This window comes from Lipotes vexillifer, unplaced genomic scaffold (genome assembly GCF_000442215.2).
Source record: "Lipotes vexillifer unplaced genomic scaffold, Lipotes_vexillifer_v1.1 scaffold621, whole genome shotgun sequence".
Lineage (NCBI taxonomy): Eukaryota > Metazoa > Chordata > Mammalia > Artiodactyla > Lipotidae > Lipotes > Lipotes vexillifer.
Genome location: NW_006792411.1, coordinates 1,014,974 through 1,042,244, shown reverse-complemented (window position 1 = coordinate 1,042,244; position 27,271 = coordinate 1,014,974). Strand labels below are relative to the sequence as shown.

Genomic DNA, 27,271 nt, shown 5'->3' with positions numbered 1-27,271 from the left:
ATCAATTAAATCTATCTGGTCTAATGTGTCATTTAAAGCTTGTGTTTCCTTATTTATTTTCATTTTGGATGATCTGTCCATTGGTGTAAGTGAGGTGTTAAAATCCCCCACTATTATTGTGTTACTGTCGATTTCCTCTTTGATAGCTGTTAGTAGTTGCCTTATGTATTGAGGTGCTCCTATGTTGGGTGCATATATATTTACAGTTGTTATATCTTCTTCTTGGATTGATCCCTTGATCATTATGTAGTGTCCTTCTTTGTCTCTTGTAACATTCTTTATTTTAAAGTCTATTTTATCTGATATGAGTATTGTACTCCAGCTTTTTTTTTTGATTTCCATTTGCATGGAATATCTTTTTCCATCCCCTCACTTTCAGTCTGTATGTGTCCCAAGGTCTGAAGTGGGTCTCTTGTAGACAGCATATATATGGGTCTTGTTTTTGTATTCATTCAGCAAGCCTGTGTCTTTTGGTCGGAGCATTTAATCCATTCACTTTCTCTTTGTTGTAGAGCCTGTTGGGTGGTGCTGAATTCTCTTAGCTTTTGCTTGTCTGTAAAGCTTTTGATTTCTCCATCGAATCTGAATGAGATCCTTGCTAGATAGAGTAATCTTGGTTGTAGGTTCTTCCCTTTCATCACTTTAAATATGTCATGCCACTCCCTTCTGGCTTGTAGAGTTTCTGCTGAGAAATCAGCTGTTAACCTTATGGGAGTTCCCTTGTATGTTTTTTGTCGTTTATCCCTTGCTGCTTTCAGTAATTTTTCTTTGTCTTTAATTTTTGCCAGTTTGATTACTGTGTGTCTCAGTGTGTTTCTCCTTGGGTTTATTCTGTATGGGACTCTGCACTTCCTGGACTTGGGTGGCTGTTTCTTTTCCCATGTTAGGGAAGTTTTCAACTATAATCTCTTCAAATGTTTTCTTGGGTCCTTTCTCTCTCTCTTCTCCTTCTGGGACCCCTGTAATGCAAATGTTGTTGTGTTTAGTGTTGTCCCAGAGGTCTCTTAGGCTGTCTTCATTTCTTTTCATTCTTTTTTCTTTATTCTGTTCCGCAGCAGTGAATTCCACCATTCTGTCTTTCAGGTCACTTATCCGTTCTTCTGCCTCAGTTATTCTGCTATTGATTCCTTCTAGTGTATTTCTCATTTCACTTATTGTATTGCTCATCTTTGTTTGTTTGTTCTTTAATTCTTCTAGGTCTTTGTTAAACACTTTTTGCATCTTCTTGATCTTTGCCTCCATTCTTTTTCCGAGGTCCTGGATCATCTTCACTATTATTATTCTGAATTCTTTTTCTGGAAGGTTGCCTATCTCCACTTCATTTAGTTGTTCTTCTAGGGTTTTATCTTGTTCCTTCATCTGGTACATATCCCTCTGCCTTTTCATCTGGTCTGTCTTTTTGTGAATGTGGTTTTTGCTCCACAGGCTGGAGGATTGTAGTTCTTCTTGCTTCTGCTGTCTGCCCTCTGGTGGATGAGGCTATCTAAGAGGCTTGTGCAAGTTTCCTGATGGAAGGGACTAGTCATTGGTAGGTGTTTGTTATCAAGGTAATCTGACCTCAAAATACAGTTGGGGGTCTTCCCTGGTGGTGCAGTGGTTGAGAGTCCGCCTGCCGATGCAGGGGTCACAGGTTCGTGCCCCGGTCCGGGAAGATTCCACATGCCGCGGAGCAGCTAGGCTCGTGAGCCATGGCCGCTGAGCCTGCGCGTCCGGAACCTGTGCTCTGCAACGGGAGAGGTCACAACAGTGAGAGGCCCATGTACCACAAAAAAAAAAAAAAATATATATATATATATATACATATATATATATGTGTATATATATATATGGAGAGAGAGAGAGAGAGAGAGTTGGGGATGTCCCCTTTTCATCTGCTTTTTGGAAGAGATTATATAGAATTGATACTATTTCTTCCTTAAATACTAAATAAAATTCACCACTGAAACCAGTTTCTTTAATAGCTGTAGGGCTATTGAGGTTTTCCATTTCTTCTTGTGTGAGTATTTGTGTATCTTTTAAGGACTTTGTCCCTCTCATCTGAGTTGTGGAATATATTAGTACAAATTTGTAATATTCCCTTGTTTTCCTTTAATGTTTATAGGATCTGTATTCATGTTCCCACTTTTATTTCTGAGATTGGAAATGATTCTTATATAATTTTCTCCTTATCAGTCTAGCTAAAGTTTGTCAATTTTGTTGAGTGTTTCAAAGACATGACTTTTGGTTTCACTAATTTTTTTCCTTATTGTTTTTCTGTTTTCTAGTGTACAAATTTTGGATCTCATCTTTATTATTTCCTTCCTGCTGCTTATTCTGGGTTTAATTCACTAATTTTCTAGTTTTTTTTATGGTGGAAGCTTAGGTTATTGCTTTGAAGACCATTTTATTCTTTTCTAATACATGCATTTAATGCTGTCAGTCTCTCTAAGCACCACTTTAGTTATATCCCACAATGTTTAATACGTTGAGTTTTCGTTTTCATTTAGTTCACAGTATTTTCTAATTTTCCTTGTGATTTCTTTTTTGACCCATGTGTTGTTTAGTAATGCATTGTTTAATTTCCAGACATTTAGGGATTTTCTATTAGATTAATTTTGGATTAATTCTTTGTCATCTCAGTACATATTTTGCGTGACTTCAGTCCTTTTAAATTTATTGAAACCTGTTTTATGGCCTAGAATAGCATTTATCTTGTTGAATGTTTGGTCTGTACTTGGAAAGAATGTGTTCCCTTGTTGGGTAGAGTGTTCTATAAATGTCAGGTTAAGTTAGCTGATGGTGTTATTCACGTCCTCCATATCTTTACTCTTTTCTGTCTACTTGTATGCATAACTAAGAGAGGAGTGTTGGAAGTGTCCAAATAAAAATTTGGATTTGTCTTTTTCTCCTTTGAGTATGTTATTGTTTTCTCCCCCACATGTATTTTAAAACTGTTAGCCAAGGGCATATACATTTAGGATTATTATATTGTTTTAATAAATTGATCCCTTTAACATTATGAAAATATGTCACTTCACCCCTGGTTACATTCCTTGTTCTAAAATCTATTTTGTCCAGTAATAACATAGCTACTTTAGATGTCCTTTGATTAGTCAGTCATTGGATGTTATTTATCTTTTTCTGTCCTTTTAGGTTTAGCCAGTGTTCCTTTGTGTTTAAAGTGGGTTTCTTGTAGATAGCGTATAGTTATCTCCAATTCCACAATCTCTGTCTTTTAATTGGGGTATTTTGACCACTTACATTTAACTAGTTATTAAGATGTTTGGTGTTAAACCTACCCCCTTGTTATTTGTTTTCTATTTGTCCCACCTGCTCTTTATTCCATTTTTACACTTTTTTTCTGCCTTCTTTTGGATTAATTTAGTTTTTGAGTGATTCCATTTTCATCTTTACCATTGGCTTATTAGTTAAACCTCTTTTGCTTAATTTTTTTTCTCATGGTTGTTGTAGGGTTTACAATTCATGCCTTTAACTTGTCACACCCTGTCTTGAAATGATAAGATACTGCTTCACACATGTGGAAGAAAACTTACATCTATATATTCAATACTTCCCCTTCCTTCCTCCCCTCCTTGGTGCTATTGTTGTCTTACATTTTATTTCTACAAAGGCTATAAGCTCCATGATATGTTGTTGTTATTTTTGCTTTAACTACTGAGTCATATGTATGTGTATAAATGCATAACTTCAGAAGCTGTTTATTTATTTATTTTTAGTGTTGTAGGTCAGTTATACTTAAAAACAAACAAACAGACTTACAGAAAACATGATCAGATTTGTGGTTACCAGAGGCAGGGGTATGGAGAGGGACAGTGTGGTCAAAAGGTACAAACTGCCAGTTATAAGATAAATAAGTACTAGGAATGTAATTATAACATGATTAATATAATTAACACTGCTGTATGTTATATATGAAAGTTGTTAAGGGAGTAAATCCTAAGAGTTCTCGTCACAAGGAAAAAAAATTTTTTTTTCCTTTATTTTGTATGAGATGATGATTTTCACTAAACTTATTGTGGTAATCATTTCATGATGTATATAAGTCAGCTCATTATGCTGTACACTTAAACTTACCCATTGCTATATGTCAGTTATATCTCAATAAAACTGAAAGAAAATATTGGTAAAGTCATTTTCAGTCAACAATTAAAAAGGTTTTTTTAAAAATTGTGGTAAAATACACACAGCATACATTTTACCATTTTTAACTGTTTTTAAGTATATAGTTCAGTAATGTTATACAATGTTACGCATTGCAGCCAATCTTGAGAACTTTTTCCTATTCAATAAATAACCACTTCTCATTTCTCCTGGCAAAGCAGGAACAGCCATTCTACTTTCTGTTTCTATGACTGACTGCTCTAGATACTGCACATAAGTGGAATCGTACAGTATTTGTCTTTTTATAACTGACTTATTTCACTTAGCATAATGTCCTTAAGATTCATCCATGTTATAGCATGTATAAGAATTTCCTTTCTTCTTAAGGCTGAATAATATTCTATTGCATATTTATACCATATTTTGTTTAGCATTTCATTCTTCAATGGACATTTGGGTTGTTTCCATCTTTTGGCTATTGTGAATAATGCTGTTATATGAATATAAGTGTATAAATATTTCTTTGAGACCCTTCTTTTAATTCTTTTGGATATAGACCCAGAAGTGGTCTTGCTGGATCATGTGGTAATTCTATTTTTAATTTTTTGAGGAACCACCATTCAGTTTTCCATAGCAGCTATACCATTTTACATTCCTATCAGCAATGTGCAAGGCTTCCAGTTTCTCCACATCCTTGTCAACACTTGTTATTTTCTGATTTTTTGATAGTAGTCATTCTGATAGGTGTGAGGTGATATCTCATAGTGGTTTTGATTGGCGTTTCCTTAATCTTTAGTGATGTTGAGTATCTTTTCATAAGCTTTTTGGCCATTAGTATATCTTCTTGGAGAAGTGTCTATTCAAGTCTTTTGCCCATTTTGAATCAGTTTGTTTGTTTTTGCTGTTTAGTTGTAGGAGTTCTTTATATATTCTGGATCTTAATCCCTTATCAGATATATGACTTGCAAATATTTTTTCCCATTTCGTAGGTTGCCTTTTCACTCTGTTGATTGTACTCTTTGATGCACAGCAGTTTTAAATTTTGATATAGTCTGACTTATATATTTTTACATTTGTTGCCTGTGCTTTTGGTATCATGTGCAAGGAATCATTGCCAAATCCAATGTCACGAAGCTTTTCCTTTATCTTTTCTTCTAAGAGGTTTGTAGTTTGGGCTCTTAAATTTGGATCTTTGACCCATTTTGAGTTAATTTTTATATATGTTACCAGGTAAGGGCCCAACTTTATTCTTTGGCATGTGTATATCAGTTTTTCCAATAGTGTTTGTTGAGAAGACTGTTCTTTCCCCATAGAATGATCTTAGTACCTTTGTCAAAAATCATTTGACCGGGCTTCCCTGGTGGCGCAGTGGTTGAGAGTCCACCTGCCGATGCGGGGGACACAGGTTCGTACCCTGGTCCGGGAAGATCCCACATGCCGTGGAGCGGCTGGGCCTGTCAGCCATGGCCGCTGAGCCTGCGCTCCGCAACAGGAGAGGCCACAACAGTGAGAGGCCCGCGTACCACAAAAAAAAAAAAAAAAAATCATTTGACCTTGTATGTGAGGATTTATTTCTGGGCTCTCTACTGTAATTGGTCTGTATGTCTGTCTTTATGCCAGTACCATTGCTGTTTCGAGTACTATAGCTTTGTAATAAGTTTTGAAATCAGAAAATGTGAGGCCACCAATGTTGTTTTTCAAGATTACTTTGGCTATTCGGGGTCCCTTGAGATTCTGTATGAATTTTAGAATGGGCTTTCCTATATCTGCAAAACACTGTTGGAATTTTGATAGGGATTGCATTGAATCTGTAGATTGCTTTGGGTAGTATTGACATCTTAACAATATTAAGTCTTGAAATTCATGGCTAAAAGATGCCTTTCCATTTATTTGTGGTTTGTTTAATATCATTCAGCAGCATTTTGAACTTCTCAGGTAGTCAATCAGATTTTAAAGAAATTACAAAAGGAAAAAAATTATTTTATAAAAACTGTCATTTTTACTATTTTTCTCGTCATTTATCTCTGCATCCCTTCATTAGAATCAAGTTTTCTTCTGGTTTCATTTTTCTTCTGTCTGAAAATCTTTAACGTTTCTTGTGGTAGGTGAATGAACTAGGTGAATGCAGAGTCCTGAAAGCCAAGTGATTGAAGTATATCACGAAGCGGGGAATGCTCAATCTTGTTAATAGGTCCAGAAATGTGAGCAATGAGAATTGACCATTAGATTTAATAACTTGTAATATGAAGTCTATTCTGATGAAAAGAAATGATTAAACAAAGGAAATTAAATTCTCTTCAGACATCCATTTATTAACTACACATTCTCATGGATTCAGCAATCCTAGGAATTTGATCGAAAGAGGCAGTTACTCAAAGTAGGCATAAAGGTTAATTGCAGTGTTGCATGTGACAGTAAAAAGTTTAAATGTTCATTACTTACCTGTATTGATTAAATAAATTATGTGGTGATGTAAACTGTTGGCATTAAAAATGAAAATAAAGGTCTACAGTGACATGGAAAGATATCTATGACATATGTGAAAAGCAGTTCTACTGGGGAGCATGCTTCAGACAGTTTTCTTTTATATATCTATAGTTTTCAAACTGTGTTCCAAAATGCAAATGGTTGTCTCCGGATGACAGCACTTTGGTTGAATTTTCATTTTTTAACTTAATTTGGATATTTTCTTTTGTGAAGTGCTCGTATAAGTGTTTCACCTTTTGGGGGGGGGGCGGTGTATGTGTTTGCTTTCCTTATTGATTTGGAGTGAGGGTTTGTTTGCTTTTAAAGTTCTGGATATATAATCAATCTCTCACTTTGTGGGTTGCCTTTTTTCTTTTAAATTTAATTCCTTTAAAAAAATTGAGATATATTTTGCATATCATAAAATTCATCCATTTCAAGTATGCAGTTCACTGTTGTTCCATCACCATAAATAAATTTTAGAACATTTTAATCTTCTTTTCAGTCTCTTAACGGTGCTTTCAGTGAAGAGAAATTCCTCATTATAATCCAATTTATCAGATTTTTCTTTCTGGTTAGCAGTCGCTTTGTCCTGTTTAAGAAAGCTTTAGCTATTCCAAGGTCATGAAGATGTTCTGTGGTTTCTTCTAAAAGCTTACCTTTTACATTTAGATCTGCAGTCTATCTAGAATAGATTTTTTTCCCTCTTGGTGAGAGAGTGAGGCTCAAAATATAAGGATGTCCAGTTGATACGGTCTTTTATTGAAAAGAGCATTTTTTCTCCACTGCACTAAAGTGTTGCCTTAGTGTTCAGTCAAGTGAACTCATATGTGTGAATCTGAGTTTGGATGCTGTTTTGTTCTGTTGATCAATTTGTCTACTTTTATTCCTATATAGCACTCTCTTTGTTACAATAGCTATATTTTAGATCTTGATATTTCATAGTGTAAATTCTCTTACTTAGTTCTTCCAGATTGCCTTCACTCTGTATATTTCCATATGAATTTTAAAATCAGCTCATTTTGCTGGGGGCTGGGGTGGGGTGGGTGGGGTGGTGGTAAAGCCTGCTGGAGTTTTGATTGGTATTGTGGTAAATTCATCATCTCTTACTCTTTTAAGTTTTTGGTGGTTTTGGTTTTCTTTCCCCAGTTTTCATTAAATGATATAATCTCTAAAGTGTACTCAATAAGTGGTAGCTACTGTTATTATAAATATTCAGTATAATTCATTGCTTTACAATTTCTTGGGTAGATTTCATGTTTGAAATCTTTGCTGCGTCTGTTAAGTTACCCTTGAACACAGTAATATGAGAAATGATTGTGATGTGGGATGGTATTTCTCTAGCTTTGCCTGACATCACTGATAGATGCTTTCATGTTTCTTTTAAAATGATTTATAGTAGAAGCAAAAGAGTAAAAATGTTTTTCTGGTGTATTATTTTTCCCCCTCTGAGCAATGTTATGTTGTAGGTACTTTGCACATGTTATTTCTATTCCTGCAACATAGGCAATATTATCCCTGTCCTATAAAAGAGGAAACCGAATCTGAGAGAGAAGTCAAGTGACTTACCGGAAGTCACAGTTTGTAATTGGCAGATCCTGGGATTTGCACTGGGGACTCCTGGCTCTGAAGGCCTGCTCTTTACACGTCAGCACACTGACGCCTTCAGCCATTCTTCACAGCTCAGGATCTCTTGGCCGTTCTTCTGTTACCACTTCTAAAGCACCTTCTTTTTCTGGCTTCCTTTAGTGCGTATGAAACATTTTACAAGTTTTACTTTAAAGTTCTCTCCAAAGTGTTAAGCCCTACGAAGCATTTAAGTGCACATGCTGCCACTCCTTGTCTGCTTTCTTAGGGAGACCCCAGCAGACTTGTGTCTGTGCTTCTTTTGGACCTTTTTAAACAGTCAAATAATTAATGAGATGTTCTTCTTTTACCTAGGTAAATGAATACTTTGGAGGTGATAAGGGTGACTGCCTTTCTGAAAATAGATTTTATTTCTTGCTACTTTCTGTGAGGACCAGAAATGGTGTTGCATTTTTTTCTTCCCCTACATTTTGAATCCTTGCTCATGGTAGACAGTTTGGAAAATATGGAAAAGGAGTAAGCAGAAACAAAATTACAGTTTCGGCCTTTACAATTAACAGGAAGATTGTAATAACTATAGATAATATTATTAGTAGATATTTATTATACTTCTCTACTTAAGTAGTGTGTCAGGAATTATTCTAAATGCTAAGAATACAGAATGTGGGCTTCCCTGGTGGCACATTGGTTGAGAATCTGCCTGCCAATGGAGGGGACACGGGTTTGAGCCCTGGTCTGGGAAGATCCCACATGCCGCGGAGCAGCTGGACCCGTGAGCCACAACTACTGAGCCTGTGCGTCTGGAGCCTGTGCTCCGCAACAAGAGAGGCCGAGATAGTGAGAGGCCCGCGCACCGCGATGAAGAGTGGCCCCTGCTTGCCACAACTAGAGAAAGCCCTCGCACGGAAACCAAGACCCAACACAACAAAAATAAATAAATTAATAAAATTTTTTAAAAAAAGAATACAGAATGAATAAAACAGTCAAACACCTCTGTCCTGTGGAGGTTAAATTTGACTAAAGGAGCCCATATTAAGTGCTAGGATTATCTTTTTAAATTTTCTGTCAGGGAGGCCCTGTTTTCACTTCAGTTTTATGGATCAGGAAACAGGCATAGAGAGGTCAGATGACATGCAGCAGCATCTGACTGCTGGAAGTTTCAGTGACTAGTTTCTCTTTCTTTAAACTAGAGCATATATATCTGGGGTCTTGATGTAGATCTTTTACTTTTTTAAGTTTCATTTTGAAAAATCCACTGTTCATTGTTATTAAAAAGAGATGTGTCTTTAAGGAAAATCTAGATGGGCTATATAAGGAAAAAGAAAATAAAAATTAGAGATAGTATTGTTAGCATTTTAACACACTTTTTCTAGTTGCTTTTCTAAATAAATAGATGGATAAAGTTTTATTTGTAAAGATGGGGTCATACAGACATATTTTGACTTGCTTTTTTTTTCCATTTAATATAGTTTAGACCATTTTTCATGTCACTATTCTTTTTAGATAGTATTTCGCCAGCTTTAGACAGGTGACGGCAGCCTTCACAGCTTTTGATATATGTATAGCGTTTGTTCTTTTGTTCTACTTCACATATTTTTAAAATCTGCTTTCTTTGAAAAATCAGAAAAGGGAACTATGCGTCACTGCAACTTATGCATCACTGTAAGTTGCCATGAAATAATGGCAACTTACTGAGATAGGTTACTGTAAAAATAAATACCGTTAAAAACAAAACCTATAATGAAATTCTAGCCAGATACTGTTTGTTACAGTAAACTGAACAGGGGACCAGCTCTTTTTGCTCAGGACAGACAGTTGGAGGTATTAGAGAGATATGAAAATATAGTTTGATATAATTAGGAGAACTGAAAGAAAACTGAAAAGGTGGTAAGTTTTGCAGTATGGGATTCATTGCACTCTAATACCTTAACCAGGGGTTTTCAGTGTTTTCACAGTAAGAAATAAAATTTACATCTAGACCTTATATACATGAGTATATGTGTTTATGTGTGTGTAATATATGTGTGTGTGTATGTGTATATATGTATTTATGTATGTAATGTATATGTATTATGCTTCAGTAGAAAAGTTTTTTAAAAGAACTTAAATTTTCTCCTGTTGTATCATATACTTAAATGATGTCCGAACCCTCATGTTAGACATTTACATTGTTTTCTATTTTTCTGTGTTATAAATTGTTGTAGCTACAATTTTGTGTAGGTCTACAATTCCTTAGGATAAATTGCTGTAAGTTAAATTATATCCAGTGTTATGTAGTAATGTTGATAAATATTCTCTGAAAGGTAACAATTTATAATCCTACCAAAGAGCCCAGTTCCTATAAAGTATATAAAAATTAAAGTTACTAATTTGATAGGTGAAAAATTACATCTTTCTTTGTTATGTACATGTTCGTTTTTGACAGCCATTTAAATTTCTTGTTTTGCAATATTGGTAGTTACTCTGCTTATTTGCCTATTAAAGTATTAATTTTGGTTTCCTAACTAATTTATAAGAGATCTTTATATGGTAAGTTATTTACCATATGTCAGAGTATTTCCCCCAATGTATTTGTCTTTAAAATTTGATTATGAACATTCCTGAGCTAAAAAAATTTTTTAGCCAAATCTAAATTTTATTTCTGTTTGGTAGCTGCGTTTAGTCATTTTATGGTTTTAGAGTTTTTCACACTTGATTCTTTTTATCCATAGTATATATTGGTATGTGACATGAGGTAGCATTTAACTTTTATTTTTAATACTCTTTCTTAAATTATCCCTTTCTCCCCTATTTGAAGTTCTAACTTCATCATACACAAATTGTAAGTGTAAATGAATCTGTTTCTCGACTTCCTGTTTTGTTTCATTGGTCTTGCTTTGTTAGTACCACACTAATTATTATAGCTTTTAAGAAAAATTTTAATATCTAATAACATAAGCATTCCCCTCTTTTAAAAAAATAATTGGTGGTGAGGAAAGGAAGAAAAACCCTCCTATATTTATTCTTCCAGATACCTTAGTTATAATCTTGTCATGTAATGTTAATAGCAGTCAAATACTTGTTAAAAATTTGAGTGGAACTACAGGTTAGGTAAGTTGGAAGGAAACTTACTACATTGGAAATAGCATGTAGCAGTGATTTCAGTCAAACTCCCAATGGATTTAAAATTTTTTATTACTTTTTAGTTTTATTATATTGTAGAAAGAAAACAGCTAGTTTGTTTCTACATTTTAGTGTTTGTGTGGAGGAGGAGAAGGTTTCTGATTAAGTTGTGCTTACTGGTGGCCGGAGTCATTGTATTAAAAAGTCATGTATGTATAGATGTATTTATTCATGGCTTTCTTCCTTCTGAGTTGCAAGAGTGGTTTGAGAGATAGGGGCTGCTTTTTTGGACAAGCTTGTCTCTTCTTTTTCCAAGTGAATGCTTATGGCTTTCCATTGATCTCATTTCCCAACAACGTGTTGGTAAGATTTAGGTTTAAGGGGGAAGAATCGTAGGCTAGATTAGGGGCCAAGCCGGCATTAACAATAACAACTCAAAGGTGTTTGGTTTGCCTGTGCCAGTCATTGTTGTGTATTTACCTTTGGAATTTATGCAAGTAATAATTGGCAGACTAAATCTAGACTTTTCTGCTTGGCCTGCTCTCAGATGTATAATCTCTTCCTGCTTTCTAACTGTATTTGAAATTTCTTCTGTGGCCTAGGATTCTCTATTAGTTTGTTGTTGTTGTTGTTGTTTTTAACGTTCCGTGGAAAATCTTAAGTGTTGTTTGTTGGTTGGTCTGCTTGATCTGTCGAAGATGAAAAGGTGCTTAAAAAATTTTTTAAATATTTCTAACTTTTTTGTACTTTGTGGAATTTTATTCAGTATATAAAAGCACACATTATCCTCTTTATAGATTTTTGCTTTTTAGAGAGTTTTAAAGCTCTTTTTGTTATTCAGTGGTTTGACTTGAATATTGCTCTCCTTGCAATAATGACTTTTGCTTTCCTTTTAACTTGAATTTTCCTGTTATGTTTTGCTTATTGCTTTTAACCTTTCTGTGTGTTTTTTGTTATGCTTATTACTCTTGTGGGCAGGGGAATGGCCGGATTCAATTTCGCTTTTTACTTAAAAAGTGCTGGTTACAGCCCATTAAATTGATTTCATAGGCTACAACCAGCATTTGGAAAACACCTGAGCTGTATTTTTCTGTATAGAAAGTACATTGATTTCTGAGCAGAACAGACCTAGATCTGATCCAGTTACTTATTTCTCTGGTCCTCAATTTCTTCTGTAAAATTGGAATGTCTACTTACATATTTTTTCTGAAGATTAAAAGACAATATGTGCCTACTGTATAGCACAGGGAACTCTATTCAATATCCTGTGATAAATCATAATGGAAAAGAATATGAAAAAGAATGTATATGTATATATATATATATATATATATATATATATAACTGAATCACTTTGCTGTACAGCAGAAATTAACACAACATTGTAAATCAACTATATACTTCAATAAATTTTTTTAAATGTTAAGAAAAAGACAATATGTGAAACAAGCCTAGTACGGAGACTAAAGTTATCTAATAACATTTTGCACAATGTATCTGTTATCCTTAATTTCTTTTTTTTTTTTTTTTCTTTTTGCGGTACGCGGGCCTCTCACTGTTGTGGCCTCTCCCGCGTCCCCTGCATCGGCCGGCGGACTCTCAACCACTGCGCCACCAGGGAAGCCCTATCCTTAATTTCTTAAATCCAAACATTTAAAAACGCAAGAGAAAAGGGCAAAATGCCCGCATGTTTTCTAGATCCTTTGTAAGGTTTTTGTTTTTGTTTTTGCTTCCTCTCAGGAGGAAAGATGTTTTTGATATGAAAACCTTACATTGTATAAGCATTTCTCATCATGAAAGCCAAAATGCAGAATTTGTAGGATTTTTAAAGTAGGAAGTTGATTCCTCTTACATAACTCTTAAAGTAGGGAATTTTCCAAGTGAAATATATTCTGTGTTAGTTGGTGGCACCTACTGGCAAAGATATATCACTGCTTAGAGCCTGCTGTGCTTTTATACAAACTAACCCCATATAACAGACTGGGAAAGATGATGGGAAATAGGAGAGGAATATATTGTGTTTACCAAAGTGGGCATTTCCTTGGCCCTTCCTGCCCACCGCCCCCCCCCCGCAAAGTATTTGTCCAGTGAATTGGGAGGAGGAGGGAATCATGCCATGCTATTGCCCTAGTCCTGTGTTTGCCAGTATGTGCTGAGCTCTTATTAAGAGAGTGTGAAAGGGGGGTGGCCATATCCAGCAAACTTGGGAAAGCTAGGTTAAACTAACCTAGCCTGATTTTAAATTATGAGATATTACAGAGCCTTTAGTATCTTAATGAAGTATATCGTAACCTCTGGGAGTGGAGTGGGGGGAACACTCATGCAGTGCACCGCATTTGTCAAACTCAGACCTCAGAACCCTTTTTTCTCTGAACATCTCTTGTGTTACCTGGAATACTCTTTGGAAATTATCCTCTGATCAGTGTAGCTTGAGAGCATCATTTTCCCTTCGGCATCTTCTCCTGAAGGCTTTATAAGAGAAGGAACAGGCATTAGATTCTCATGGTATTTGGTAGTTCTGAAATATCACATATTGGGATGGAGTCTGTCATGACGGTATCAGTGCAATTTCCTTAGGATGGTGGTACTACATGGACCACATCATTTTGCCACAGCAGTGATTTTAAAGCAGAGACATACATAAAAATTACCTGGAGAACTTTAAATTAAAGCAAAGCAAAACACGTATACCTAGGCTCCATCCACCCTGGCCACCTATTTGGTCAAAGACATGCTTTGCTATTTTATTACATTTGGGACACCTTTGAGATCTAATGAAAGCTCTGGATCTTCTTTCTGGAGGACTATATACACACTAACTTTTGTATATGACTTCATGATATTTATCACCCTCATCCACACCCCCAAGCCCATGGATCTCTAGTAAAGAACTCCTTATATCACATTTTCCTGGATAGGCATTGAATGGCAAGCAGGATTTACCCCAGAATTGAGATACCTACGTACGCTATGAATTACTTGACCATGGTGCGGTCAGGCTATATATATATATTTTTTTTTTTTTCCTTGCGTTATGCGGGCCTCTCACTGTTGTGGCCTCCCCCATTTGCGGAGCACAGGCTCCGGACGCGCAGGCTCAGCGGCCATGGCTCACGGGGCGGTCAGGCTATATTTGAAGAAATCACATACTGTCACAGGGGTTAAAGGAAAAGAAGCCTGAAGAGAAAGAAAGGCCAGGTCTGAGATGGTGGTGACTTTTAGTATATTTTCCTAAGGAAGCGAGTTTAGGAGCTCACACCCCTAGAGCAATGGCTCTCAAGTGGAGGGGGCAGTTTTGTTGCCCTGCGCCCCCAATCCCCACCCCTGACATTTGGCAATCTGGAGACATTTTTGGTTATCACAGTTAGGGCAGGGGAGGGGGTTGCTACTGGCAACTAGCAGGGAAAAGCCAGGGATGCTGCCTGACATCCTACATTGTACAGGACAGCCACGCTCCCCGCCCCCCACACCACGGAATTAATCTGGCCCCAAATGTCACTAGTACTAAGGTTGATCTGCCCTAGAGTCTAGCTGCTGCTTCCTAGATTGTATCTTCCATTGGTAGTAGGAAGGTCTGCGTTTTTTGTTTGTTTGCATGTGATGTAGGTGTAGGATGAAAGAGATGATGATGAGAAGGGTAGGAAGTGATTAAGCCAGGTTGGTATTTCAAAGAACTTTCCTTTCCCAGAAGTGTTGGAGACTTAAAAGAGGATCTCACCTCTCAGATTGGCTTACCTCATGGTTTCATCTGAGAGCTTGGATGTAGGAAACCACCTTCCTTTTCTCCTGGAAGGAAGGCTCATTGTTTTTTCTTACCTCACCCTTGAACTTGTGACCTTTTGTCTATTAAACCTTTAAGGAATAAAAGTCAAAATGATTATTTATTTATTTATTTTTGGCTGCGCTGGGTCTTCGTTGCTGTGTGCATTGCAGGCTTTTCTCTAGTTGGGGTGAGCAGGGGCTACTCTTCATTGTGATGCATGAGCTTCTCATTGCAGTGGCTTCTTTTGTTGTGGAGCACGGGCCTTAGTAGTTGTGGACTGTGGGCTTCAGTAGTTGTGGCTCACGGGCTCTAGACCACAGGCTCACTAGTTGTGGTGCACGGGCTTAGTTGTACCACGGCATGTGGGATCTTCCCGGACCAGGGCTCAAACCCGTGTCCCCTGCATTGGCAGGTGGGTTCTCAAGCACTGCGCCACCAGGGAAGCCCAGTCAAAGTGACTACAAATAAAAACCTGTGGCTCTTAGAATTTTCGATGCTTGCCACCCATTCTTATCCCCACATAAGATAATGAGGAATAGGAGAGGTATATATTGTGTTTACCAAAAGTGGGCATTTCCTTTATCTCTCAGCAGCATTCATGTAGTGAAGTGGGAGGAGGAAGGAATTGTGCCATGCTACTGCCCTAGTCCACTGTTTGCCAGTGTGCTGAGCTCTCATTGAGAGTGTAAAAGGGGGGTGGCCATACCCAACACATTAGGGATAGCTGTGTTAAACTAATCTAACCTGATTTTTTAAGTTATGAGATGTCAGAGCCTTTAGTATCTTTACGAAGTGCATCGTGGGGTGTGTTTGTGTAGGAAAGGAAGAAGGGTGGCGGGGGAGAGCGCACACGTGAGCATATGCAGCATTTGTCAAACTTAATTAGACCCCAGGACCCTTTTTCCTCTGAGCATCTCTCGTGTCACCTGGATTACTCTTTGGAAATGATCCTCTGATCAGTGTAGCTCGAGGGCAGCTTTTTCCCTTTGGCATCTTTTCCTGAAGGCTTTATAAGAGAAATTGAAAAAAATATGTATTCCAGCCCCCACAGGGCTCTATTAAATACAGTTTTACTAAATTGTATGTCTTTATCCACTTTCATCAAGCCTTAAGAGAATAGTTGCTATTTTTATCAGAGGGGTTGTTTCCTTCTCAGCTATGTAAATAAAAACCATTTCTCTGTTTTGGAATGAAAGGAAGAATTAAATTTTCTTACTGGAAAGACGGTTGTTTCTTGTGTAGTCCGCAGGAACTTCTGACGTTTTTTTGTTTCCTCCCTGAGTGAGGAAAGTATTGAGGTAGGTTACGTCAGAATAGCTCTGGTGGATTCAGACTCCTGTGTTTTAAAAGTTTGGAGTTCAAAACCCTTTGCACATATACCTCCTTCACACATTTCCTGGGCTGCCTGGAGACGAGGGAGCGGGAACTTACTTCCCATCTCTCTTGCATTTGGCACGCTCACCTCCGTGTTCCCAGCCATTCTTTCTTCTTGCCACTCTCTCAGAACCCAGGACATTGTGATATTGCAAGGATGCCTTTGTAACTACCAGTCAGATCCAGGTGATATACTGAGTCACTGTTCCCACTTTGTTCATTCCCCTAAGGAAACCTGTCAGCTTTATTAATCCCTAAGTCCTTCAAGATAGCAGTAAAAGGAAAATTTGAGGGAGGAGTACTACTTGTGTTTCCCTATTCTTCATCCCCCCTTTCCCATTCAGGATCATTTATTGCTGCCACCACTTTAGACCTGCTCTGGACACTTGGACACACTTCCTTCCTCTCTGGCTCATGGTTGACTTTAACATATGGAGCCCTGCCCTCCTGCCCCCGTTCCCCATTGCAGACCTCGGTGTTACATGCGGCTTATAAGGTTTTATCAAGGAAGCCAGTGGGTTTTCCCTATTAGGCAACCATCTGGAGTCTTTCTGTCAAAGTCTGAAGTTAGAAAAGCATGAGAAGATAACAGTTGGGGGAAAGTAGTATCTTCAAAGCAGGGCATAAACACAGTTTTTGAATACCCACTATACAGCAAGCACTGTGCTGGTAGTCTCAATCCCCACAACTTTGTGTGGATTGTATTTGTCCGTGGGTAGAACAACTTGCTCAGGATCTCTCCCTCTCTCTCCCTCTCTCTCCCTCCCTCTCTCTCTGTCTCTCTCTCTCTCTCTCTCTCTCTCTCTCTCTCTCTCTCTCTCACACGCACACACACACACACACACACACGCACAGAGTGAGTGACCAAATCTGGATTCCAACTTCTCTCTTTGGTTTCAAAGCCTTTGGCTTTTCTACTACATCATTCTACATCTTTTTTTTTTTTTTAATTCATTTATTTAATTTTTGGCTGCCTTGGGTCTTTGCTGCTGTATGCGGGTTTTTTCTCTAGTTGCTGAGAGCAGGGGCTACTCTTTGTTGCGGTGTGCAGGCTTCTCATTGCAGTGGCTTCTCTAGTTGTGGAGCACAGGCTCTAGGTGCGTGGGTTTCAGTAATTGTGGCTCGCAGGCTCTAGAGCACAGGCTCAGTAGTTGCGGTGAATGGGCTTAGTTGCTCCGCGGCATGTGGGATCTTCCTGGACCAGGGCTCGAACCCGTGTCCCCTGCATTCTTAACCACTGTGCCACTAGGGAAGCCCTCATTCTACATCTCTTATCAGAGCCTGCTGTGAGACCTGCAGAGCTCTAGTGTCCAGTGGTGATTCTTCTGCCACCACCTACGTTGGGTATTTTCAAATGGAGTGTTTGGAAATACTGTATGTGCCCAAACATTTTACAACTTGATGAACATAAAGGAAAAACGGAAAATTTGAGAGGTAGGCTTATTCCCTATAGGCAGTAAACAAGCTCTTGTAAACACTGGTAACTTAAATAGATCTATAGGATCTTTTCGACTAATACTACAGGACAAATGTTATAGTTTAAATTTTGTACCCCAATCTTGGAATTTTAGGCTTGGGAAGGAATCTTAGAGAGACTGCTATCCATAAATGAGTTGTTATTCCTTTCAGAACACAACTCTCCCACTTCCCCTTCTCATTAAGTTTCCATTTAGCTATTAGGTAGGAGCTTCAAAAGGGAAAATCCAATCATGTATAATCTCCAGTTAATGGGCATCTATTGAGCGACTAGGTCACCAGAAAGAATACACAGTGCCTCTTTGTGCAGTAAACACAAAAATCAAAAGCTAATGCATTCCCAAGGCAAGGCAGATTGTTGCTGGCTAACAGCATCCTCCTCTTACGGGAAAAGGTTGGGGCACCCACCATGCTTGCTAGGGGAGATTGCAAAGCCATTCCAGAAAAACAAGGCCATCAAGGGAGGAAAGAGAAAGGCAGGGGGGCTTCCAGGGCTTTGTCACTTCTAATTGCTGATGGCTGGGGTGGGCTACTGAGTAGCAGACATTCTAGTAAATGTTTTGTGTAATCATCAGGAACTTAGTGGGTCTCTGGGCCTTCTTTCTTCAGGTTAAAAGAATAATGGGGATGATTGAGGTAGAGCTTCAGCCCCACTCCCATAATTTATCCTGTTTTCTAAGTACACCCAACCTTCATAAAGACGTTATGCTTACTTTTGTCCAACCACTAACTAATGATTGATCAAAGATGAAAACACCCCTGTTGACCCAAAATGGCATGTGTTAGCCACAAGCCAAACAGCTCTTGGGTTGGTGTTGGTACACTCCAGTTTGGGTTTTCAAAACTATATTTTGGTGTAGTTATTTAGAATTTGCAAAACTCGGCATAATTCAAATAACCTGTTTTTCCCCCCTTAGAACACTTCAGTTATGGAGGATCAAAATGAAGATGAGTCCCCAAAGAAAAATACTCTTTGGCAGGTAGGAATGACGGCGCACAGATAAGATAGCAGTTGACTTACTGTAGATGAGATTCTCCCTCAGCTCCTTTCCTCAGTGAAACTAAGAGCCAAGTACTTTTGTTTTCTTTTGTGCAGTTCTGCTAGTTTCAGGATCCACCCTGGGACTTCCCTGGCCGTCCAGTGGTTAAGACTTCACCTTCCAATGCAGGGGGTGGGGGTTCGATCCCTGGTTGGGGAACTAAGAGCCCACATGCCTCAGGGCCAAAAAACCAAGACATAAAACAGAAGCAATATTTAACTAATTCAATGAAGACTTTTTAAATGGTCCACATAAGAAAAAAAAAAAGAATTCACCCTAATTTATCTTCTGTTCCTTAGGGAAGTGTCATTATGAACAGTAAAGAATTTAGGAATTCTCACCAAGATTCTGAAGTTGGCTGCAGCCCAAAATATTCCGTCTCTGGGGCCACTGTCTAAGCCAAAGATGGACAGTGGTGGTGTCCTTTGTCACCAGAATGGCACCATGCCGCCTACCAGTGTATGCACTGACCTTTTCTCCCAACCGTCACCCTCCTCCCCCATTTCCTATTTGTTTGCCTTTTCCTTTTAAATTGTTTCCTTCTCTCCTAGCTCTATTTTAGTTTTCCAGTTTTCCTTCCAATCCCCCAGTTTTTTTGTAAGACGTGGGATGGAGAGCATATAAAGTTTCATGATTTCGTGTTTTCATAGACCGTTATGGTACACATAATTCTTCCCTTCATGAAGATACAAATAAAGGCAAAACAAGTCTAAATCTGAAGAGAATAATTATTAAAAAAAAGTTCTCTGGGTTCATTTGATTTGAATCAAAGGAGTTAGCAAGAATAAAGTGTCCCCAACAAGTTTATGATGAAAAGAAACAAAGCAGTGCAATTCCAGGAAGATCTTTCTGGGCCAAGCAGGTGGTTAGAAATAGGAATGGAAAATGTGCTGTAGAATTGGGCACGTACTGTTATTTTAGGGGGAACTGTGTGCAGACTGACTGCTGTTCCCTCCACGTCTGGTATTTTGCAACAGGATTCTCTTAATTTACTGATTTTCAATTCACAGTGGTTCTTAACACTTTAGCTTTCAGTTTTTTTTTTTTGTTTTTTTTTTCATCTGCCTTTCAGTCAACTAGTTAATGGTATACCGATGCTCTAAGGAGGCTAGATGGTTAGGAAAGGAACCCGTCTGTAAATGAAATAATAACCCTTTTGCTTATCAAGTGAGATAATGGGTGTGAAAGTGTTTTATAAATAATAAAGCAGTACACAAATGCAAGTTGTTACCATAATTATATTTAACCTGTTACGAAAGCAATTATTTTGGCAAGTATTATGAAAAAATATAGAAAGAAAAGGGGAAGGAAGAAATATGTAGCTTTCTCTCTAAGATTAGGCACTTTTAACATTTTCATTTATATTCTTTACTTTTTCTTGGCGTGTTCCCCTTCATACAAATTATTGTGATCATATGCTGTATAAAATTCTTTTGTCCCTAATACTATTTCATAAACATGTTCTCTTGTTATTAAAATCTTACTTTATAAACCTAATTCTGATGGCTGCGTTGTAGTACTTTGTGTAGATGTATTATGTAATTCACTTGAACCAGTTGCCTGTGACTGGGTAGTTTTTTCTGAATTTTATTATAACATTATGGTGAACATCCTTATGCTTAGAAGTAGCAAAGGTGATCCTTATGCTAGCTGATATTCACCACAGCAAAGAATTTTTACTTCATCTGACTGTTCTCAATGCTGATGTTTTGGTTCTGTTTGCTATGAATGTTTTACTACAAGCAACATCAAAAATCTCTGTTCAGTGCTGCCCCCTGGTGGTGCCCAGTGTCAGTGAGCTCTCCCTCACCCAAATTATAAGGGAAAAAACGTTCTTAGACAAGGAAGTGGTAAGATAAGTGAGGTGGGAGATTAATGCCTTCCAGGTTTATACCTCTAAATGTCGACATAAGAACTCACTTCAGATATGAAGGATTTTTAAGATTTTACCAAGGAAGGCCAAAGACTCCTTTGGATATTTACAAAGGATGTCTTCTTTCTGGGATGGGTTCAGTTCACTTTAAGTTAGGGGATATACTGATAAAAAAAAGCTCTTCATTCTTCCCATGTAAGACTTCTGAAATAAGCTCCTAATGGAATTAATGAATGTTTGTGATGCAACTCTTCAGTTTTCAAAATTCTCTTATATGTTATTCCTTATAGTGCTACACATGAAGGGGCATTCAGAATAGTGATGGGCAGATGGCTTGGCAAATGTTTGACGAAAGTATTGAGGTTCTTTTGTTTGTAAACAGGGAAATTACTGAGCCTCATAATATCAGTAGCAGTTGTGGTTCAGTCTAGGGATTTAGATTTTTTTGGATATTGTTGTCCAGATGCAGTGCATGTAGTTTCAGGGGTTTTTGTTTGTTTGTTTGTTTTCTTTTTTTGGCTGTGTTGGGTCTTCGTTGCTGTGCGCGGGCTTTCTCTAGTTGTGGTCAGCGGGGGCTACTCTTTGTTGCGGTGCGCAGGCTTCTCATTGCGGTGGCTTCTCCTGTTGTGGAGCACGGGCTCTAGGCGTGTGAGCTCAGTAGTTGTGGCTCACAGACTCTAGAGCGCAGGCTCAGTAGTTGTGGCGCATGGGCTTAGTTGCTCCACGGCGTGTGAGATCTTCCCGGACCAGGGCTTGAACCCGTGTCCCCTGCAATGGCAGGCGGATTCTCCACCACTGCGCCACCAGGGAAGCCCTAGTTTCAGTTTATAAAAAGTATACTGATCTTATGCAAGGACCATGTAGATTTGATGAGAGATGCAACTATTAGTATAGGAGTCTGTGGGATATCTGTAAACCAACTAAATAAGATGAGGAACTTTTCAGGTATATGTGGTTTACCTTGGGTCACTTTCTGAGTAGGTGATTGAAAGAGAGAGTGAAAGTCTGTAAACTATTTTGTCAGCAGTTAGCAGCCCTGGAAATAATACGGAGGAGATTGAAACTGTTAGGTAAAATGAAGCTTTTTGGATTGAATTGCTCTCTGATTTCTCCGTTACATAGACCAGTGGTTTTCAGAGTGAGATCCCTGAAGTGCAGTCTCTAGACCAGCAGCATCAGCATCACCTGGGGACTTGTTGGAAGTGCTCAGGCTCTACTCCAGACCTGTAGGATCAGAACCTCCGCGGTGGGCCCGGCAGTCTGTGTGTTAACAAGCTCTTTTGTTACTCTGATGCATGCACAAGTGTGAGAACTATTTGCATAGATGAATATAGCTTTACCTTCCAACTTTGAGGAAGGAAAACAAACCATCAATAATCAATCAGTTGCCGCTTTGCCAAGTTGAACAGTTTTTCTAAGATGGTCTTCTCCAACCCTAGTTAACTGATAACAGCACGATTTTGGAATAAGTATTGGAGAATGATGATTTAAGACACCATTTAGCTTTAGATAGAACTCTAACTTTATCATTACTTTAGTGACTAATTCGAGTACATGGGCCCTGAATACATTTTTAATTATTTCCTGAATTAATTAATAAAGGAATGAGTTTGGCTTTAGGGTAAAACTGGCATTTTAAGAATAAATACACAGGGCAAAAAAATGTTTCTGATGATATGCTCTTAAGCTTTATTTTCCTTGTCAAACTAATGATTTTTTGTTTTTCTAAAATAGATAAGTAATGGAACATCATCAGTGATCGTCTCCAGAAAGAGGCCATCAGAAGGAAACTATCAAAAAGAAAAAGACTTGTGTATTAAATATTTTGACCAGTGGTCTGAATCAGATCAAGTGGAATTTGTGGAACACCTTATTTCACGAATGTGTCATTACCAGCATGGACATATTAACTCTTACCTGAAGCCCATGTTGCAGCGGGACTTTATTACCGCTTTACCAGGTAACCATGCTTGTCTTTTAAAAAGCTGAGAAGTGGAAGAATGCCCAGCCCAAGAGCCTAGACGGAGCCGAGTAGGTGTTTGTGAAATGAATGAATGAGTACAGCGTGAGACAGCATTTCTTTGGGACACATACTGTACTTTAATATGTGGTACTTGAAGAGGAGTTATAATTTAGCATCTATCTAGGAACTGTAGGCAGTCTCTGTGATTACTAGTGTTGATCATTGGTCAATACTATTCTTCATTAGTGAATTAATGCTGTACTTTTTATTTTGATGTGGTGTCTGTAGAATCTGCATTTTGCCTTTATAAGTATTTTTTTTTAATATGGGACAATTTTTCCTACAGTGTTTGGGAAGTGTCCCCAAATTTAAGACGTTCATTTATATCTGAAGTGACACTTAGGGAATGGCAGAAAAGTATTGGGGAAATTGATAGCATGTCTTATTACATTTCTTAAAACTTATTTCTGCGTCCTCTCCCTCACTATCCTACCCCTGCATGAGTGTGTTCTTCTCTCCCTTTTCTCTTTCTCTCTCTCTCCCTCCTCACCCCCCCAGTTAAGTTTACTTTGGTTTAAAAAAAAAAAAGACTACTTTTACAACAGTTTTAGGTTCACAGCAAAATTGGGCAGAAAGTACACTTTCCATATCCTCCTCCACACCTGCAACAGCCCCCAGCACAGCCTCCCTGCTATCAACATCCTACACTAGAGTGGTACATTTGTTACAATACATGAACCTACACTGACACATCACCATCACTCAAAGTACATACTTCAAGCTTCACTCTTGGTGGTGTACATTCTGTGGCTTTTGACAAATGTATAGTGACATGTATCTACCATTATAGTGTCACACAGAACAGTTTCACCGCTCTAAAAACCCGCTGTGCTCTGCCTGTTCATCCCCCTTTGTTTTTTTTTTTGTTTTTTTTTTGGTTTTTAGTTATTTATTTATTTTTGGCTGTGTTGGGTCTTCGTTGCTGCGCGTGGGCTGTCTCTAGTTGTGGTGAGCGGGAGCTACTCTTCACTGCGGTGCACGGGCTTCTCATTGCGGTGGCTTCTCTTGTTGCGGAGCACAGGCTCTAAGCGCGTGGGCTTCAGTAGTTGTGGCACGTGAGCTCAGCAGTTGTGGTTCGCGGGCTCTAGAGCGCAGGCTCAGTAATTATGGCACATGGACTTAGTTTCTCCATGGCATGTGGAATCTTCCCAGACCAGGGATTGAACCTGTGAACCCTGCGTTGGCAGACGGATTCTTAACCACTGCGCCACCAGGGAAGTCCCCCTCTTTGATTTTTGGTCACTCGTTAATTCTTTTCTCTCTGTGTTCTTTTTTAAATTTTTTATTTTAAGTTTGTCTAGGTAAGATAGATTTCACTCTTGAAGAGAATGTGAGACTGTTGGCCAGAACATTCTCCTCTAACGTGGTCAGGGTAACCTGGAGGTTACAGCTGCCGTGCCAGGGTATGCCTAGAAATAGCCAGGGATAAACCAGTAGCATTGCCACCAGCCCTACCCTTTTTTCAGAGTTTCTGGATGGCTCCTCAAAGAGTAGCTTCTCTCTTAGCCTGTCTGTGATTTACAGTGCATCACAACTCCATAGTCTAAGTATTTCCACAGTAGACAGGACCTGGGTTCATGCCTCAGGCCTGAAACCTGGGGCTGCAAAGTGACATGCCAGCCTCTGATTCCTAATCCCTCTTCTAGAACTTGTAAGTTTACTTTCTACAAAGGGAGTGTTTTAAGGATATTTGAGAGTTAGCTTAGAAAATTTTGACCCTACTGTTCTTTTTGACATGTAGCATTATTTTCCTCATTTCTTGAATTAGTGTTTCTAGAAAAGCAAAACATGAACCCTCTTTTTCTAGAATCATAGTATTTAATTGCTGAAAGGGATCTTAGCCGTCACCTAGTGCTGTTTCTCATTGGGTAGATTATGAAGCCAAGGATCAGAGAATTGGGTGAAATGCCTAAGATCATACATCTTGGTTATTGTGATTTTGCAGGTGATGGTGGGGGTTGGTGCAAAAGCTATAGTACAAAAGCTGAAATCACTTCCAGTTAAGATTACTCTGGACAGTGCCTTAAACTGGCCTCAAGTATACATGGTTTACACCCCAATTCAGTAACACTTACTTTTAATTATAAGAGAGAGAGAGTGGGAGAGAAGAGCTATGCTTCTAATTGCACGAGAGAGTTACAGGTGAATTTGAGTAAGATGAGTGCACATGTGCTGCAGCTCCCCTGTATGTGCAGCCCAGAACTCAGAACCCCCCTCATCCAAGACTTTCTACTGACTCATGCTACATTTCACACCAAGAAGAGACAGGGTAGTTTTTAAAGTTGACAGTTATACTTGTTCCTCTTAAGTGCTTTTAAATAAATGAAGCTATGCTCCCATTTTTTGAGGCAAATCCATTCTGTTTGCTTTCTGTTGTTTTGGTTTATTTTTATTTTTTCCCTACAATTCGCCTCTCAAACATTTTAGAGCACCAGGGAATTCAACTTATATTTACAGAATATCCACGAGGTGGCACTGTTGTAGTTCTCTTGATTTGCAGAGTATAGTTCAGAGGCAGCCCCTTCTCTTGGGGAGTGTACAGAATTGGAGAAGAGACAGAAGAGATGAACATGTGTTATGTATATAAATATGGTTAGTATAATTGCATACAATTCAGTTTTCATTACAGCGAATTTTAAGGCATTGTCCATATCTCTGTTAAAGTGGAATTTTGTGGTATCGAGTATTACATGAAATGAACGGACCATTGGCTGGGACATGGAAATATTTTCGTTAAAATGCTATTTGTTTTAACAGGATTTGATCTGAACATATATACATATGTCAGTATATATCATACATATGAATCTAATAGCTGGGGACAAGCTGGCCAAGTTGATTGTGTTAGTTAGTGTCTAGTAGACTTGGATTAAATCTGGCATTAGTTCCTTAGCACAGATCTTGCCTTAAGAGCATTAGGGGAGAAACAGGTCCATGTGTTTGTTCATACTTAGATTTGATAATGTGTGGAACAACCTACTAATCATTATCCTGGTTTGGTGTTTAACTTTTACTGTAGATGATCCTTAGTTTGAATCTTTACTTTGTTGAAATTGACAGTCTACTTAAGACTTCTTTTGATTGTGAAAACCATTAATTCTATAAAAACGGTCTGTAGTTTTGACTTTTTAATGCTTACTGTGAATATCGTACCTGTCAGTATAGGGAAAATGGAAAATGTTTGTGGTCTCTGGCTCCTTTTGGTTCAGTGGAAAAAGTGATAATTATGATATGCTTTTCTAAAAATCATGGTAAATGTTTAGTCTGCAATGTCAATTTCTGCAGGCTAAGTTTGTGGTTTGTAAGAACTGTTGTTAAAGGGAAAATTTATACCATTTGAAGTAGAGACAGATTGTACTTCGAGAAGGACGATAAGCATTGGTGATCTGTTTGGTGAGGTGTCTAAGCAATTAAGAATTTTAAAAACACTTACCTTCCTGGCCATGGTTTATTCTTTTGTCTCATCCTCAAGTAAGGATGATAAACCATTATGGACTGTGAATGTGACAGAGATTAGATCAGAGGTCTTGGGAGATGTGGAAGAACTAGAGTGTAGGCTTTAGGCTGGATGCAGAGCCAGAGATCCAGCATGACAGAGTGGAAAGATGATGGGTGTTGGATTTGACAGCCCCTCCATTTGAATCCCAGCCCCTGCCCCTAATAGTTGTGTGAGCTCACTTTTTGGATCCTCAGTTTCCTTATCTGTGTGGGAATGATAATAATACTTTATAGGATATTGTGAAGATTAAAGACATTGTATATAATATGCCTAGCATTGGTGGGTATTCTGAGGATGTCAGTTAAAAAAAAAAAAAAGCCCAGAGAGGCAGGAAGCACCTGCAGTACGATTTATTGCCAGGAAGTTTTAATTATTCACCCACTGATTTCCGAATTGATTCATCCTGACATCATTTAGGTAGGTGTGTGTGCCACTTTGTTGGCATAACAAAATGTTGGACATTGTGACCTGAGCATTTGTGTCTGAATCCTTAGGTCAGTATATTCCAAGTTAAAGGCATCCACTGACAGACTTTTGCTATCAGGAAAGAAAGTTTCTAACTTCAGAGTTTACAACTAGATCTGTGACTAGGGAGGGGGAAGGGACAGCAGGGGTGGGCGGGGAAGGAAATTTCTTTGCAGCTGCTCTTTGAAATGTGTTTCTAAAATAATAAAAGTTTCTGTAATTGTATGATCTAAGCAGCTGTCTTAAAACTGGCTATAGTCAAGGGCATTGAACTGACATTACACATTTGAGTTTCATTTTGGTGCAATGTTATTTACATATTGAGCTTTGAAAATTTTGCCTTTTAATTGTTTTAATTTATTATTGAAAAATTTCCAGACCTTCATCTGGTGCCTGTAATTAGCAACAGCAGCACTTCTTCGGCACTATGTGTGCAGTATTCTGGATTCATTTTCTGAGGCCACAATGTGTCCTCTTATTGCCTTGGGAAGGGGGGTGGCAG

At 38.3% G+C, this 27,271-nt stretch overlaps 1 protein-coding gene across 5 annotated transcripts in view; it reads left to right on the top strand.

The window, feature by feature from the left end:
• Positions 1-27,271, top strand: part of FBXW11 (F-box and WD repeat domain containing 11) — a 136,026-nt gene that overhangs the window by 70,889 nt on the left and 37,866 nt on the right. For 3 of the 5 annotated variants that reach the window (XM_007465534.1, XM_007465535.1, XM_007465537.1), the window contains exons 2-3: positions 18,787-18,849; positions 22,517-22,742. In XM_007465534.1, coding sequence (XP_007465596.1) covers positions 18,787-18,849; positions 22,517-22,742 — 289 coding nt within the window. The remainder of the gene's footprint in view (positions 1-18,786; positions 18,850-22,516; positions 22,743-27,271) is intronic. The other 2 variants (XM_007465536.1, XM_007465533.1) reach the window with 1 other exon arrangement.